This window comes from Martes martes (assembly GCF_963455335.1).
Source record: "Martes martes genome assembly, chromosome: 12".
Lineage (NCBI taxonomy): Eukaryota > Metazoa > Chordata > Mammalia > Carnivora > Mustelidae > Martes > Martes martes.
This window is the reverse complement of record NC_137900.1, coordinates 84,605,099-84,620,543: the sequence shown is the minus strand read 5'-3', so window position 1 is coordinate 84,620,543 and position 15,445 is coordinate 84,605,099. Positions and strand designations below refer to the sequence as shown.

Sequence of the window (15,445 nt, the reverse complement as noted above, 5' to 3'; positions counted from 1 at the left end):
ATTAGTCTAATTTAAGTGCTAAGAAGCAGCCAGAATATGATTGATTTTGATAGTAAACAGAATTTCCTGACAGACTGGACAGGGGGTGTGAAAAATCAAAGTAAAATTCTCAGCAACAATTAGGAGAAGATGTCCATGAACTGAGACAGTGAAGACAGGTACGGAGAGCATTTTAGGGGTTGAGGGTGGGGGACTGAGGTAAATCTGAGATATCCTGAAGGCTAAGTGAAAGGGTAAGGAAGGGGAGAGTGATCATCTGCTCAAAGGCCAAGGACTATGAAGACTCTGACTGACCACCAGATTTAGCAATTTAGGTCACTATGGAATTGATTTTTTTTTTTTTTTTCAAGAAGTTCTGACACAAAGGAAAGGAAACAAAAACAAAAACAAAAAGGATAAGTAGTGGGGCATCTGAGCCAAGAAAAACTAAAAGAAGGAAACACAGATTTCATCTCCTGCCCACCATAGGTAAAATAGAATTTGACTTTGACCAAATTAACTGACAGATTTTTTTTTTAAACTGATACTCAAAAGAGACCATAATAGACCATAAAAATCTATTTTTTTTAAAGATTTTATTTATTTATTTGACACAGAGAGATCACAAGTAGACAGAGAGGCAGGCAGAGAGGAGGAAGCAGGCTCCCTGTTGAGCAGAGAGCCCGATGTGGGACTCGATCCCAGGACTCCTGGGATCATGACCCGAGCCAAAAGCAGAGGTTTTAACCCACTGAGCCACCCAGGTTCCCCATAAAAATCTACTATTAAAAAATGTCTAACATATCTAACATATCCAAAATTGCTAGACAAAAAAACAGAAAAATGTGACTCACCAGACATTAGAATTAGCAGTTAAGGATTTTTAAAGTAGCAGTATTATAATTATGCTCAAGGATGTAAGAGAGAATCTTCTTGAAAGAACAAAGAGGAAATCTCATAAGAAAACAGAAACTATAAAAAAGAACCAAATGGGCATTCCAGAAATAAAAAGTTCAAGACCTGAAATAAAAAAAAAAAAACAAAACCAAAACTTAATTGAATGAGCTTAATAAAAAATTGGGGATGATGAAAGGGGCAAGCCAACTTTAAGACATGTCAAAAGAGAGTTAAAATGATATCCCACCTGAAGAAAAAAACAGAAAAAAAAAAAAAAAAAAAGATTTAAAAAAACCAGAGGGGTGCCTGGGTGGCTGAGTGGATTGAGCCTCTGCCTTTGGCTCGGGTCATGATCTCAGGGTCCTGGGATTGAGCCCCGAATCGGGCTCTCTGCTCAGCGGGGAGCCGGCCTCCTCCCCTTCTCTCTGCCTACCTGTGATCTCTGTCAAATAAATAAATAAAATCTTTAAAAAACAAAACAAAACAAAACCACCAGACTAAAATATATGTAAGTGGAATCTTAGGAGAGAAAAAAAGAGATGGGGCAGGAAAAAAGGTAGAAAGAAATAACAAGCCAAAATAAAAAAATTAAGAAATTTTTTAAAAAGGGGGGAGATGGGGAAGAAATTGTAGGAAGGGTTTTTAAGCCCCCCCCTTTTTTAAGATTCAGAAAGAAAAAAAAAAAAAAAGAAAGAAATAACAAACCAGATTTACCTCAAAATTGGTAAAACAAAACAAAACAAAAATTGAAAAATTCAAGAAGTTTGGGGCACCTGGGTGGCTCAGTAGGTTAAGTGTCTGCCTTTGGCTCAGGTCATGAACCCAAGGTCCTGGGATCCAGCCACACATTGGGCTCCCTGCTCAGTGGGGAGTCTGCTTCTCCCTCTCCCACTCCTCCCTCTCTCATTCTGTGTCAAATAAATAAATAAAAATTCAAGAAGCTCAACAAACCCAAGTGAGACAAAGAATATCATGCCTAGGCACATCATATTTAAATGTCTGAAAATCAAAGATAAAAAATAATCTTAAAAGCAGCCAGGAAAAAGTGACTCATTCCATACAGAGAAATAGTATCAATAAATGCACCCTAACTTCACATCAAAAACAATGCGCCAGGAGACTGAGATGACATCTTTAAAGTGCTAAAAGAAAAAAAAAAATGTCAACCCAGAATACTACAGCCAGTGAAAATATCCCACTGGAATGAAGGTGAAATAAAACCATGTTCAGATAAAGAAGTCTAAGAGTTATAGGACTTCAGTAGATGGACACCAGAAGAAATGTTAAAATAAGTTCTCCAAATTAAGGCAAGTAAGATCAGACAAGAACCTGGTTCTTGAGGAGGAAATGAAGAGAAAGAAAAATGATAAACAGGTGGGTAAAAATAAAAGACACTTCTCCTCCTAGTATGTTTAAAATACACATGACTGTTTAAAGATTAAAGTGACAACTTAGCTTCATGATAAATCAGCCTCAAAAATAGTTTCTCCTTTATCTACCTCCCTCCCATATTTATAAAAAAGTGTAGTACCTGTTTTAGTTTCAAAAAGAAATTTTCAGTAGTACTACGTTTGCTGAAGGGCCAGAATAATCTTTCATTAGGTGAGCAAACGCGGACTTTTGTCTCTATGAGAAATCGAACAGGCTCCTGTACTTCTGTTATTACCAAATCAACAGCTGTGGTCATAAACAGCACTTTATCTAGAGAGAGAGGTGGGGAAAAGCAAATAAAAAAAAATGGAAATATATTTGCTCATACAATTAATGTAAAATTACTTTTCTCACAAACTTTCAAGATAGCTTAAGGTAATCCATTAATTAAATCAAAATCTAAAATAATCAGATACACTGCTGTTCTGAAAACTCTTTCTGTACTGAGAATTCTTTGCTTGGGTAGACTCCCTGGAATTAGTGACGGCATTATATAAAAGTTTATGAAATGTTCTGTCAAATTGATTTGCAAAAGTGGCATATGGCCTCTTCATGCCACTCTCACCAACAGTGGGGATTCTCAACTTTTAAAATCTTGGTTAACTTATCCATTTATCTATAGTGCTATGAGTAACAAGAAAAAAATGAAGGGGAAAAAAAATAAATGCTCAATAGGAGGCACTAGTGATGCAAATAATGTTACATTTTCAGGAGAGAATATTATGCACCCACTAAATGACATTCAGAAACAGTAGGAAATAACTTGAAAAAGGTGGTTTCTGCACAAGAGTATCTGAAAAGCTACATAAGAAACTGGTCCCTATGGTCCCCTTGGGGTAGGGCCCTGAGGACTGTGGTAGATTCTTACTTTTCCCTCCATATCCTTTTAATTTTTAACCATATGTGCATATATTATCTTTCCACAAAAATAAAATTTAGAATTCTGTATATAAGTAAGTACATGAATAGAAAAGGAAGCAGGGAAGTGAAAAATTAAGAGACAGGAGGGAAAAATAAGGGGGGGGGATGATACTTTGTTTATAGGTCAAATTTAATAATAAACTCAAAGACCTATAACAAATTCTTTGGTTTCACCAGAATTAAAAGAAAATACTGGTATTTGTCAAATAAGTGGCCTTAGGTTTGGGTATCTTTGGGGACTAAAATTTCTGTTCGTGATATCAGCAATCTGCATCACCTTTAGGAGTTTCTTCATTTACAACTTGAAAAGGTAGAGATTTTGGATTCCAGCTCCCAGTGATAACGTAGGACTTTCCATCTGAACTTTTGCCCATAGATTCCTGAAGAGTAAAGACAAACATTAATGCCAAATTAAAGTAACAACAGCTAATTCCCATTTTGCTGCCTTTAAAAAAATAGGAGTCATAAAAATGTAAGAATATGAAAGAGGGTCAGATATTTTTAAAACAGACAGAAATATATGTGAATGAGACTGATTGCAGTTAAAATAAAAGATATGCCAATTATTTATGCAATCACTCCTGAAAAATTATGAAGTAAATGCTTAGAAATCATATCAAACTACAAATTCAGAGAAATTTACCACCTGAATCTATGCTGAATGCTTCTGTCAAGTGCATAATTATCACATAAATTTGTTTTGAAAATAAAGATTTTCCTAAAGCAACAATACTAATACTACCTACATTTATAAAACTCATGACAGTCTGTAAATACTTCTCTCGTGAATCTTCTCTTTGATTCCAACTTCAACCTTAGATTATAAACAAGGATTATTCACTATCATACAGTGAAGAAACTGAGGCTGAGACTAAATAGCTCTAAGGTCAGACTAGTAAATATCAAGTCAGAAATGAGGAAATTCCTTATCTTTGTTTACTGCTACTGCAGCTCACAAGAACACCTTCATAAAAGTCCTTTACTATCAGGTTCAGGTCAGATAAAGTGAACCCTTTATCAAGGAAATAGTGTATAACCTTAAAATGAAAAGTAAGTCTTACCAAATCTAACAAGTGCATGTCACTATTTCGTACATCTTTTCCTGGGCTAAGGAGAAGACCAAAACACCTGCAAAGAAAGAACAGGCATAAATTTGCAAAGAAGATAACATAAAAAAAAGATGTTTAAACTAGGTCATTTAAAATTCTTATTGATGGATAAAGGACACATTAAAATTATCAATAAACTAGTATTGCCCAAATAATCTTACTTCTTTAATTTACATAAACAAATTCTATGTGTCTTTCATTATCACATAGCGAAAGTCAGCATATTAGCTAAAGATTTATAGGAGCTAATTCAAAGTGAACAAAGTATTCACTTCAATAACCCAAAGAATTCCCCAGAAAACAAAATTCTTCCAAATATATTTTTGAATACAGTATATGGTTACTCCACTGGCTTGATAAAAACCAGAATTTATATTTAAGCTGAATTTACTAAAAATGTTTACCTTTCAATGGCCAGCTCTTTATTAGTTGTTTGTTGCACATAGATGACAATTTTCTTATCAGTTCCTTGGCGAAGTTTAAAGCACTGTCTGTCCTTCTCTTTAGGAACTGCACTGTAGAACAGCATGTTTCATTAATTTTGCGAAGTATTTTCTTGTGACATATACTAGAACAACTTCCCTCGAATCTAGGATTCTTTTCTATGCCTGGTTTTCAAGTCATAACAGAAATTTAAAAATCATCATCAACCTCTTCAGTGAAAATATTATGATTACTGTATATAATCCACTAAACACTTTATAACAGCTAGAAAAAACTCATATGCTCCCTGAAATGTGGCTTTAATTTCTTAATTTTCTGTTGTTGTTAAGTTAGATATCTATAAAGCACCTAGCATAGCATCTAGCACATAGGTACTCAAAAAAAATGTTCATTTTCTTTCAACTTAGTCACTTTTTTTTACAAATAACTACTGCCTTGCTTAAATATGTAATAAAGAAAAAAAATCATAGATATTTTGCATTTCTAAACAAGGTACCTTCAAAAAATAACAGAGATAAGGAAAATATGGCCAACAGTAAGCTATTGCTTAGTGCTTCCCTTAAGCAGTGATAACCTTATTATTCACCTGTGCAATAACTATAAAAATAATACTAAGGATATAGTTAAACATCTACTTAAGAAAAAAATTGAAAATATTCTTAAAATTAGAATTTACCAAAATAATCCCCTACTCTCCCACACACCACTTTCTCTGGCTCCTCTGTTCTCAAAAGCAAACATCTGCCAATGGCAATTTGCCAATGTGCAGCAAATACAAATTATGTCTTGGTACTGTACAACTTTAAAATAATAATGGCAGCAGAACCATTAAAAGGTACTATAAAAGGCTACATGAAATTTCCAGGTACTGACTCAAAGTAAAAGTGGCTCTGAAGATATAAAGTTAGTTTGAAGACCATCTGTACTTAGAGAGTAACCAATTCAAAAACACTCTCTGAAACTCAGAATAAGAAAATCAAAGAATCTGGGTGCCTGGCTGGCTCAGTCAATGAAGCATGTGACTCTGGATCTCAGGGTTGTTAAGTCTGAGCCCCATGTTGGGTGTAGAGATTACTTTAAAATAAAATCTTTAAAAAAAGAGGAGAAAGAAAAGAAAACTGAAGAATCTTAGCAAGGGAGTCTGGAAATGACAAACGTGCAAAGAAAAATGTCTGCATACCAAACTGTTAAATATTTGTGGCTGACAGAATTTTCACCTCTAAGGATATGTACACAGGTCTCAAATTTTAAATGATAAAAGATACACTAGTCTTTATGTTCTGCTGACACAGAAATAAATATAATCCCATCTCTTAGTAGTATTTAAGACAACAACAAATACAAAGTTGTCTCTGGTGTCTTAATGCTGAAGTACAAGGAGAAGCCCTATTAACAGGAAACAGAGTGGAGACTGCAGGCAGTGAAGTGAACTTCAAGGAGATTATATTTCTAGTCTTATCATCGTATCACGGAACAGATCCACCCCAATAATTTTACACTGACTTCCTATTATATAAATTACAATACTGAGATCCAGGTTTAACTTCCCCGGGCTTCTTTACTTATAAAACAAGGAAAGTATCAAATACCCAGCATATCTAGTAGGGTTATATAGTAGAATAAATAAGACAAAAAGTGCTCTGAATGTTATAAATGAAAACGTTCCATCTTCCTAAGGGCTAAGTTGAAAGTAGGTTTCTAATATTAATAATAAGAATTATACTTTTTCAAGGATGAAAAGAAGTGCATTAAGTCTTGTCACAGCATTGTATTTACGTTAGAGTAAAACCACAATCTATCTTGTGTTATGGTTACTTATTACACCTGTATTTTTTGGATAGGTGCTAAGTCATATGGGTATGCCACTATATTAAGTTTTTAGTGAAATATAATGGACATACAACATTATATTTATTTGAGGTATATAATAATGTTTTGACATTTGTATATATTGTGAAATGCATCATATTTTAATTATTCTATTCTGGCAAACATTTAATTTCTACCTTTTAATTTTATTATTACAAACAGTATTAAGGGGAACATCCATCTTGACAATTCTTTGGGTACCTCAATGATGTTTACAGAATCACTGGAAAAAAAACAGTTGTGTTTGGCCCGTTCAAATCTGATAAATAGATGCTAATTTTCAACAAGTCACTATCACTATGATAGGGCTATACAACACTATTTTCTACCATAAATAACAAATTCAATAAAACCACGTTAAAAAAAAACAAAGCCCGGACAAATGCAAAGAGCAAAATGACCATCTAGGGATTTTTCATATAGCATCCCCTTGGTATGAGGGTGAACAGGGATGTCTGTGATTATGATCATTCTACCTTGAACATGCCTGAGTTAAGAAGCAGGTTAGTGCTTCTGAGAGATCTTAGACATCGTTCCTATTTGTAACTGAAATTTATAAAAGGGATCTACATAAATTTCTTTACAAAAGGGGAAAAATGGAGTTTAAAGAAACTTTTGTTTCTTAAAAAGGAAAAAAACTGTTACAAAGTTTAAAGATTATAATTTCCACTTCCTAGGGCTGGCATATATACTGTGGGAAGCAGCATATCCCAAAGTTGCCGTGCAAACAGAAATACAACTATTGAGTGGGCACAGACCATAGTGTCTAATACTTCAGTGCACAAATCAAAGTTGAAGCTGCATTGTACATGAAATTGGCCACCAGATGGCATGATAATTCCAAAAGTCTTTGCAGGGAGACCAAGCGTTATCAGTTGTTCAAACAAACCAGTCATTGTGTTTTCTAATTTGAAAGCAAAATAGTAGAAAACATTCATATTTTAATATAATTTCATTTTACCCATTTTATGAGGTAATCATGAAGGAAAGAGACTCTGAATATGCAACTATCAATTATGATCCAAGAAGCACCTAATATGTGATATGGGTTATAGGGGAAAAAAAAATCATCTGTGACTATAGTATTTTTAAGTTAGAAAGGACTTTAGAGTCTAGCCAACTTACTTTATAAGTAAGGAAACTATTGCCAGGAGATATAAAGAAACTTGGAAAAGTTCACAGTGTTAATAGTAGCAATAATTAAACTAAATCTAAGTATTTCTATTCTAGGGTTCTTTCCACTACTCAAAAGTATCATTTTACATAAAAGCCCAAGCCAGTTATTTCTGACCCTATATGCAAGATTAAGACTTCAGACACAGACTTCATTTCTCCTCATCCAATGTATTCAGATAAACTTTAATGGAAAAACTGATGTCAACAGCCTTAAGACCTTTAGATTATTAAAACAAATTAACCAGACAACAAGACCAAAAGAACAAGCAAAACAAATGCAGCTACAAATCCAGCTTGCTTAACTACTGTCATATTTCATATCAGCAGTTAGCCAGTTACTCTGAGTCTAAAAGAACATAGTATCATAACATATTCCCCCACACGAAAGAATTTAATAGCTTTAAAATTCTTCAAATCTTGCCTCTTAAAAAGAGAAATGAAAAAAACAGTCCCATTCAGAGGACATGAACAGACATTTCTGCAAAGAAGACATCCAGATGGCCAACAAACACATGAAAAAGAGCTCACCATCACTTGGCATCAGGGAAATACATATCAAAACCACAATGAGATACCACCTCACATCAGTCAGAATGGCTAAAATTAACAAGTCAGGAAACAACAGATGCTGGCGAGGATGCGCAGAAAAGGGGAACCCTCCTACACTGTGGATGGGAATGCAAGCTGGTGCAGCCACTCCAGAAAACAGCATGAAGGTTCCTCAAAAAGTTGAAAATAGAGCTACCCTACGACCCAGCAATCGCACTACTAGGTATTTACCCTAAAGATACAAATGTAATGATCCGAAGGGGCATGTGCACCCGAATGTTTATAGCAGCAATGTTCACAATAGCCAAACTATGGAAAGAACCTAGATGTCCATCAATAGATGAATGGATAAAGAAGATGTGGTATATTTATACAATGGAATACTATGCAGCCATCAGAAGAAATGAAATCTTGCTATTTGCAACAACGTGGATAGAACTATAGGGTATTATGCTAAGTGAAATAAGTCAATCAGAGAAAGACAATTATCGTATGATCTCCCTGATATGAGGAATTTGAGAGGCAAAGTGGGGCGTTTAGTGGGTAGGGAAGGAAAAAATGAAACAAGATGGGATCCAGAGGGAGACAAACCATAAGAGACTCTTAATCTCACAAAACAAACTGAGGGTTGCTGGGGCAGGGGTATGGAGAGGGCGGTTGGGTTATGGGCACTGGGGAGGCTATGTGCTATGGTGAGTGCTGTGAAGTGCGTAAGCCTGATGATTCACAGACCTGTACCCCTGGGGCAAATAATACATTATATGTTAATTTAAAAAAAAAAGTCCCATTTAAAACTGCATCAAAAACAGTAAACCTAGGAATAAACTTAACCAAAGCAGCCAAAGACCTATACTCTGAAGACAACACAAATAAACGGAAAGATATTCCATGCTCATGGATTGGGAGAATAAAATGTCCGTATCATCCAAAGCAATCTACAGATTTATTGCAGTCTCTATCAAAATGCCAACAGCATTTTTCACAAAACTAGAACAAATGCTCCTAAAATTTGCATGGCATCACAAAGACTCTGAATAGCCAAAGTAATCTTGAAAAAGAGAACAAAAGTGAAGGTATCACAATCCCAGATTCCAAGATGCATGACAAAGCTGCTGTAAGCAAAACAGTACAGTACTGGCACAAAAACAGACATATAAACCAATGGAACAGAACAGGGAACCCAGAAATAAACCCACAATTATATGGTCAATTAATCTTGGACAAGGAACAATGAATATACAATGGGAAAAAGACCATCTCTTTAAGAAATGGTGCTGGAAAAACTGGACAGCAACATTCAAAACAATGAAACTGGACCACCTTCTTACACCATACACAAAAATAAACTCAAAATGGATTAAAGACCTAAATGTGAGACCTGAAACCAAAAAAAAAAATCCTAGAAGAGAACACAGGCGATAATTTCTCTGACATTGGCTATAGCAACATTTTTCTAGGTATGTCCCCTAACGCAAGGGAAACAAAAGCAAAAATAAACTATTGCAAACAAAATAATCAACAAAACTAAAAGACAACCTTCTGAACTGGAGAAGATATCTGCAAATGATATATCCAATAAAGGGTTTGTATCCAAAGTATATAAAGAACTTAAACAGGACGCCTGGGTGGCTCAGTCAGTTAAGCATATCTGCCTTCAGCTCAGGTCAGGATCCCATGATCCTGGGATCAAGTCAGTGGGCCTGCTTCTCCCCGTCTGCCGCTCTCCCTGCTTGTGTGCTCACTCTCTCTGACAAACAAATAAATAAAGTCTTAAAAAAAAAAAAAAAACCCACAAAACTTACACAACTCAACACCCAAAAAACAAATAGCCCAATTTAAAAATGAATAGAAGACATGAAAAGACATTTCTCCAAAGATGAAATAGAGATGGTCAACAGACACATGAAAAGATGCTCAACATCACTCATTATTGGGGAAATGCAAATCAAAACCACAATAAGGTATCACCTCACACCTGTCAGAATGGCTAGTATCAAAAATGACAAGAAATAACAAGTGTTGGTGAGGATGTGGAGAAAAAGGAACCCTGGTGCACTACCGAGGGGAATGCAAACTAGTGCAGCCACTGTGGAAAACAGAACTACCTTATGATCCAGTAATTTCCCTACTGGGTATTTACCCAAAGAATATGAAAACATTAATTCCAAAAGATGCATGCAGCCCTGTGTTTACTGCTGCATTATTTAAATAGCCCAACCAGGAAAGCAGCCCAAGTGTCCATCAGTAGATGAATGGATAAAGAAGATTGGGGGGTGTGTGTGTATATACACACAAATGCATACCACGGACTATTATCATTCAGCCATAAAGACATAAAAATGAAAAGAAAGAAATCAGCCTTTTTCTGACTGACTTTTTTCATTTAACATTATACCCTCATCCACGCTGTTGCAAATGGCAAGATTTCATTCCATTTTTATGGCTGAGTAGTATTTCATTATATATAATTATCACAACTTATCCATTCATCTACTGATGGACACTTGAGCTGCTTCCATTATTAAAGAAAGACAAAGACCATATGATTTCACTTACACATGGAATTTAAGAAACAAAATGAACAAAGAAAAAAAGAGACAACCCAAAAATCAGACTCTTAACCATACAGAACAAACTGATGGTTACCAGAGGGAGAAAGGTAAGGGGAATGGGTGAGAGAGGTGACGGGGATTAAGAAACCACTTATTGTGGTGAGTGCTGCATAGTGTACAGAACTTTTAAATCTCTACATTACATACCTGAAACTAATATAACACTGTATGCTGATTATACTGAAATTAAAATTTAAATAAATTTAAATTAAAAAACCATTCCTCTGCAAAGCTGCCTATTTCCTTTTATCACTTACAATATAAAAAACTCTACCTATAAAAGCAATCTTAAAAAAAAAAAGCAATCATTTTATACATGAAAGTTAAATAATCTGACCCAGCATTTCCCTTGAACCACAGATGATATACCATGTTAATACAAACTTCGATTAAAAAAAAAAAATAAAATATCCTACCTAAAATAACCTTTACCATCATCTTCTTTTATTTCTAAAGACACAGAGAAGGTAAAGATGTCACTGTCAGGAGTTTGGGGTGCAGCAGCTGCAAGTGGGGTCTGCTTGGCAGAACGGCGGAAGGCAGTGGCAAAACTGTAAAGTATCCGGCTTACCTACAATGGACAAGTTAGAAAATGGGCTGTTATCAGAAGAAATAAAATACCTTTATTAAGGCTGAAAGTTATCTATTTTGTGTGTGTGTTGGGGCGGGTAGTAATTCATCTTTCCCCCACTGATTTCTTTTGTAAATTATCTAATTTGTTAGGCCTAAAAAGCAAGCAACACTAAAAATGGCCAGAGAAAGGGTTTTAAAAAAGAAATGGTTATAAACACAAGAAATCCAACTGAAAAATAATTTCCTAAATTGTTAGAAACAATCTGAATATATTTATTATAATTTAAAAAAAAAAAAAAGGCCTACAAGATTAGCTTTAAAAGAACAGTTTGGAAATGTGTCATTCCTGAAACCAAGATACCTATCAAGAAGCAGTCTTGGTCTCAGACACTCTTAGCAACAATGTTCTGGTAACCCAAACTTTTAGTTTCTTTATATTTCAGCCCATCAGGCTGGAGTTAATAAAACATCAGCAAAGAATTTCATTTGGGTTATTAAGTGACCATAATAAATACTGCAATTAACTTCAACACAGTGAGGGTAAAGGTGAAGTTTCATTTGCAGACAGTTTTCTGGTAAGAACTTACAGCTTCTTGTATTTCACACCGGAAGACATGTATTCTGAAGAGCTCTGCATTGTAATGACTTTCAGTGAAAGCAAAACAGTCACTCTCGGGAGTTCCATCATGCCCTCTGACACAGAAGAGGATTTTGTAGATAGGGTAGTTTGCTATTTCAGTGTTTGTCTGAGGATCTAAGAGTCTGTTTGGGAAAAAAAGTTATAAAGAGCTTAGAGGAATTACAGACTATTCTCACTAAATCCATATTATGATTCGAAACTCATCTTTCTAGCAAGATCATAGAAACCATTTTTGGTATGCTAATCATATTTATCTTAAGTCTTAACAAATAAGTTATATGTGGATTCCTCTTTTTATTTTTTTAAAGATTTTATTTATTTGACAGAGAGAGAGCAAGAGAGGGAACACAAGCAGGGAGGGGTAGCGGGAGAGGGAGGAGCGAGCTTCCCACCAAGCAGGGAGCCCCATTAGGGGCTTGATCCCAGGACCCTGGGATCATGACCTGAGCCAAAGGCAGACGCTTAGTGACTGAGCCACCCAGAAGCCCCAATACGTGGATTCCTGAATTATTAATTACGTAATTCCATGGTACTAAAACCTCCATAATCTTATGCTTTAGGGAGGCAATCAGAAAGACAAATAATAAGTACATAGGTTTTCTATATAGTCTGTACCTAAAAAAAGACTAGATCAATGAGTAAATTAGACTACCAAAATGAATCATTAAAGTTGTATTTCTCACTACCTCCTAAAAAATGACTTTATTATTTATTTATTATTTATTATTTAATGCTTTATTATTTAAAAAAAACAAAAAACAGGGGCACCTGGGTGGCTCAGTGGGTTAAGCCTCTGCCTTCGGCTCAGGTCATGATCCCAGGGTCCTGGGACTGAGCCCTGCATTGGGCTCCCTGCTCAGCGGGGAGCCTGCTTCCCCCTCTCTCTCTGCCTGCCTCTCTACTTGTGATCTTTGTCTGCCAAATAGATTAATAAAAAAACAAAAAACAAAAGCAAAAAAACAAAAAAACTGATGTGTTTTCTCAGAATGAAACATATTCTTCTGATTCACGGCAAGTAAGAAAGTACAAAATGTTAACACCTAAAAAAAGATAATTACTAATCAAAAGCATGCCATTCACTGAAAATCAAAAGTGTGTTATTCATTCAGAAAAGTATTGGTTCAACAAATACTTACATGATACTTATAATACTCAAAGCTCTGTTCTAGATACTGAAGACACAAATATGAAAGTAATGAAAAGAAACTGCAATTTCAACACTGAATGGGCAGGGCCACTAATGAGCTTAGGGGTCCCTGTGCATAATGGAAATACACAGGAAGTGGACCTAATCCACATTCAAAGGCACTTTGATAAAAACTCTGAAAACATGAGCAAGAGAAACTGGGTTTTGCATGTCTACAGAATTAAAATGTATCAGAACAAAGTATAATTTCAGTTGGGCAACAACTACTAAGAAGGACATAGAAATGAGCACTAAACAAGTTTTATGGAAGTTTCATATTATTGGGGTGCCTGGGTGGTTCAGCTGATTAAGCATCTGACTCTTGATTTTAGCTCAGGTCATGATCTTGGGGTCCCGGGATCTAGCCGCTGCATCAGGCTCTGTGCTCAGTGGGAAGTCTACTTGAGGATTCTCTTTCCCTCTTCCTCTGCCCCTTCCCCCACTCATATATGTGCGTGCTCTCTCCAAAACAGTCTTTTAAAAAATGCTGATTCTGATATGTCAATATTATTATTGTTGATTCTAATATGTTGTTAGATTCAATATGAAACTTCATACTGAACTAATGTGTCAAGCTAGTATCTGTACTGGTGGAACAGGGAAAATATCAATTAATTTGTTAGGCATACTTTCAGGTCAACATATTTCAATTATCCCCCAAATGTTAAAATTTTTAAGTTACCACACACAAGTGGGGTGGGGAAGAATATAAAAAAACTGTTCAGGGACGCCTGGGTGGCTCAGTTGGTTAAGCGGCTGCCTTCGGCTCAGGTCATGATCCCAGCGTCCTGGGATCGAGTCCCACATCGGGCTCCTTGCTCGGCAGGGAGCCTGCTTCTCCCTCTGCCTCCGTCTGCCAGTGCACGCTCTCTCGCTCGCTCGCTCTCTCTCTCGCTCGCTCTCTCTCTCTCTCTGACAAATAAATAAAATCTTTAAAAAAAAAAAAAACTGTTCAAATGAGTAATTTTCGTAAGGGTCACAATCCTTGGAAGACGTTAAGTGTCAGGTGAATTAAATATTACATGAATAAGATAATTATGTATTTTGTTCACTACTGCTTCTTTCTAAATCTATAGGTCAGAAATCTGATCCAAACATTTCAAGAAGCTGGTCTTACCTCACGGTTCCTTCAGACACATTCGGCACTGACAGGGTAACGTCTAGTGAAATCTGACATTGGCTTCTTAAGATGGACATCATCCTTAAGGCTTCCACTTCACTCCTGGGTGCATTTACTGAGGCACAGCCTAAATAAGTTAGTTTGCTGAAAACTACACTGTCTTCATCAGCAGCTGGTGTAAAAGGACTTGACCCTTCAGAATCTGAAAGAAAGGAAATGAAATCATTTTTAATATTTTGTTGACATGAATACCAAGTAAAAACTTACAAGTTACATTTAGGTCTACAATTAAAAACTAACGAGATAATATGCTAATGCCCCAGAAGAAATGCCCATTAAAGCCAGAAATTTCACATTCAAACTCTGTCACTAACACCCAAATTTTTAGGGATTCCTTTACTGTCAATCCCAAATCTAAAACGTGATCTGAGGTTAGATCTGATTTACATTTTGCCTCTTCTAGTTTGTTCTGACTTTATAATTCACATTTAGGTCAAAAATATATTTAGTGTTTTACCACTCTGAAAAATTCTCTCTCTTCTTTCTGATCTGTATTGCTTTATTTCTCTCATTCATCACCTTAGCTACTTAATGTTCTCCCAATACTCCTGCTTTCCCTTTCTCAAGAAAGCTGCATAGTTTTAACACTCTAGTTTTCCCAATGAGCCTTCATAATTCCCCTATTCCTCCTCCTCTGTGCTGCCTTTTAAAAAACCTGGCAACTACTCCCAAAGAACTATCTATACAGGCCTGCAGCAAATCTCTCTTCCCCAAGCATTATTCCTCCACATCTCCAACACTGTCCTCAAATTCCTTTTCTTGGAAAAATCTTGAAACATTCTGAAACAAGGCTTCCTCAGTGTCATTTAACTGCTGTTATCTCTTGCTTTGATAACCATGACGTACATTTAAAGGGAAATCAGAATGGTACATATACCT

The 15,445-nt window shown here is 35.7% G+C and overlaps 1 protein-coding gene across 1 annotated transcript in view; it reads right to left on the bottom strand.

Moving 5' to 3' along the window:
* The window catches only part of RABGAP1 (RAB GTPase activating protein 1), a 153,487-nt gene that overhangs the window by 97,262 nt on the left and 40,780 nt on the right, over window positions 1–15,445 (bottom strand). Inside the window, exons 4-10 of the mRNA XM_080819472.1 lie at window positions 14,504–14,708; window positions 12,148–12,322; window positions 11,404–11,558; window positions 4,742–4,852; window positions 4,290–4,356; window positions 3,506–3,608; window positions 2,408–2,577 (exon numbers count right to left, since the gene is read on the bottom strand). Coding sequence (XP_080675598.1) covers window positions 2,408–2,577; window positions 3,506–3,608; window positions 4,290–4,356; window positions 4,742–4,852; window positions 11,404–11,558; window positions 12,148–12,322; window positions 14,504–14,708 — 986 coding nt within the window. The remainder of the gene's footprint in view (window positions 1–2,407; window positions 2,578–3,505; window positions 3,609–4,289; window positions 4,357–4,741; window positions 4,853–11,403; window positions 11,559–12,147; window positions 12,323–14,503; window positions 14,709–15,445) is intronic.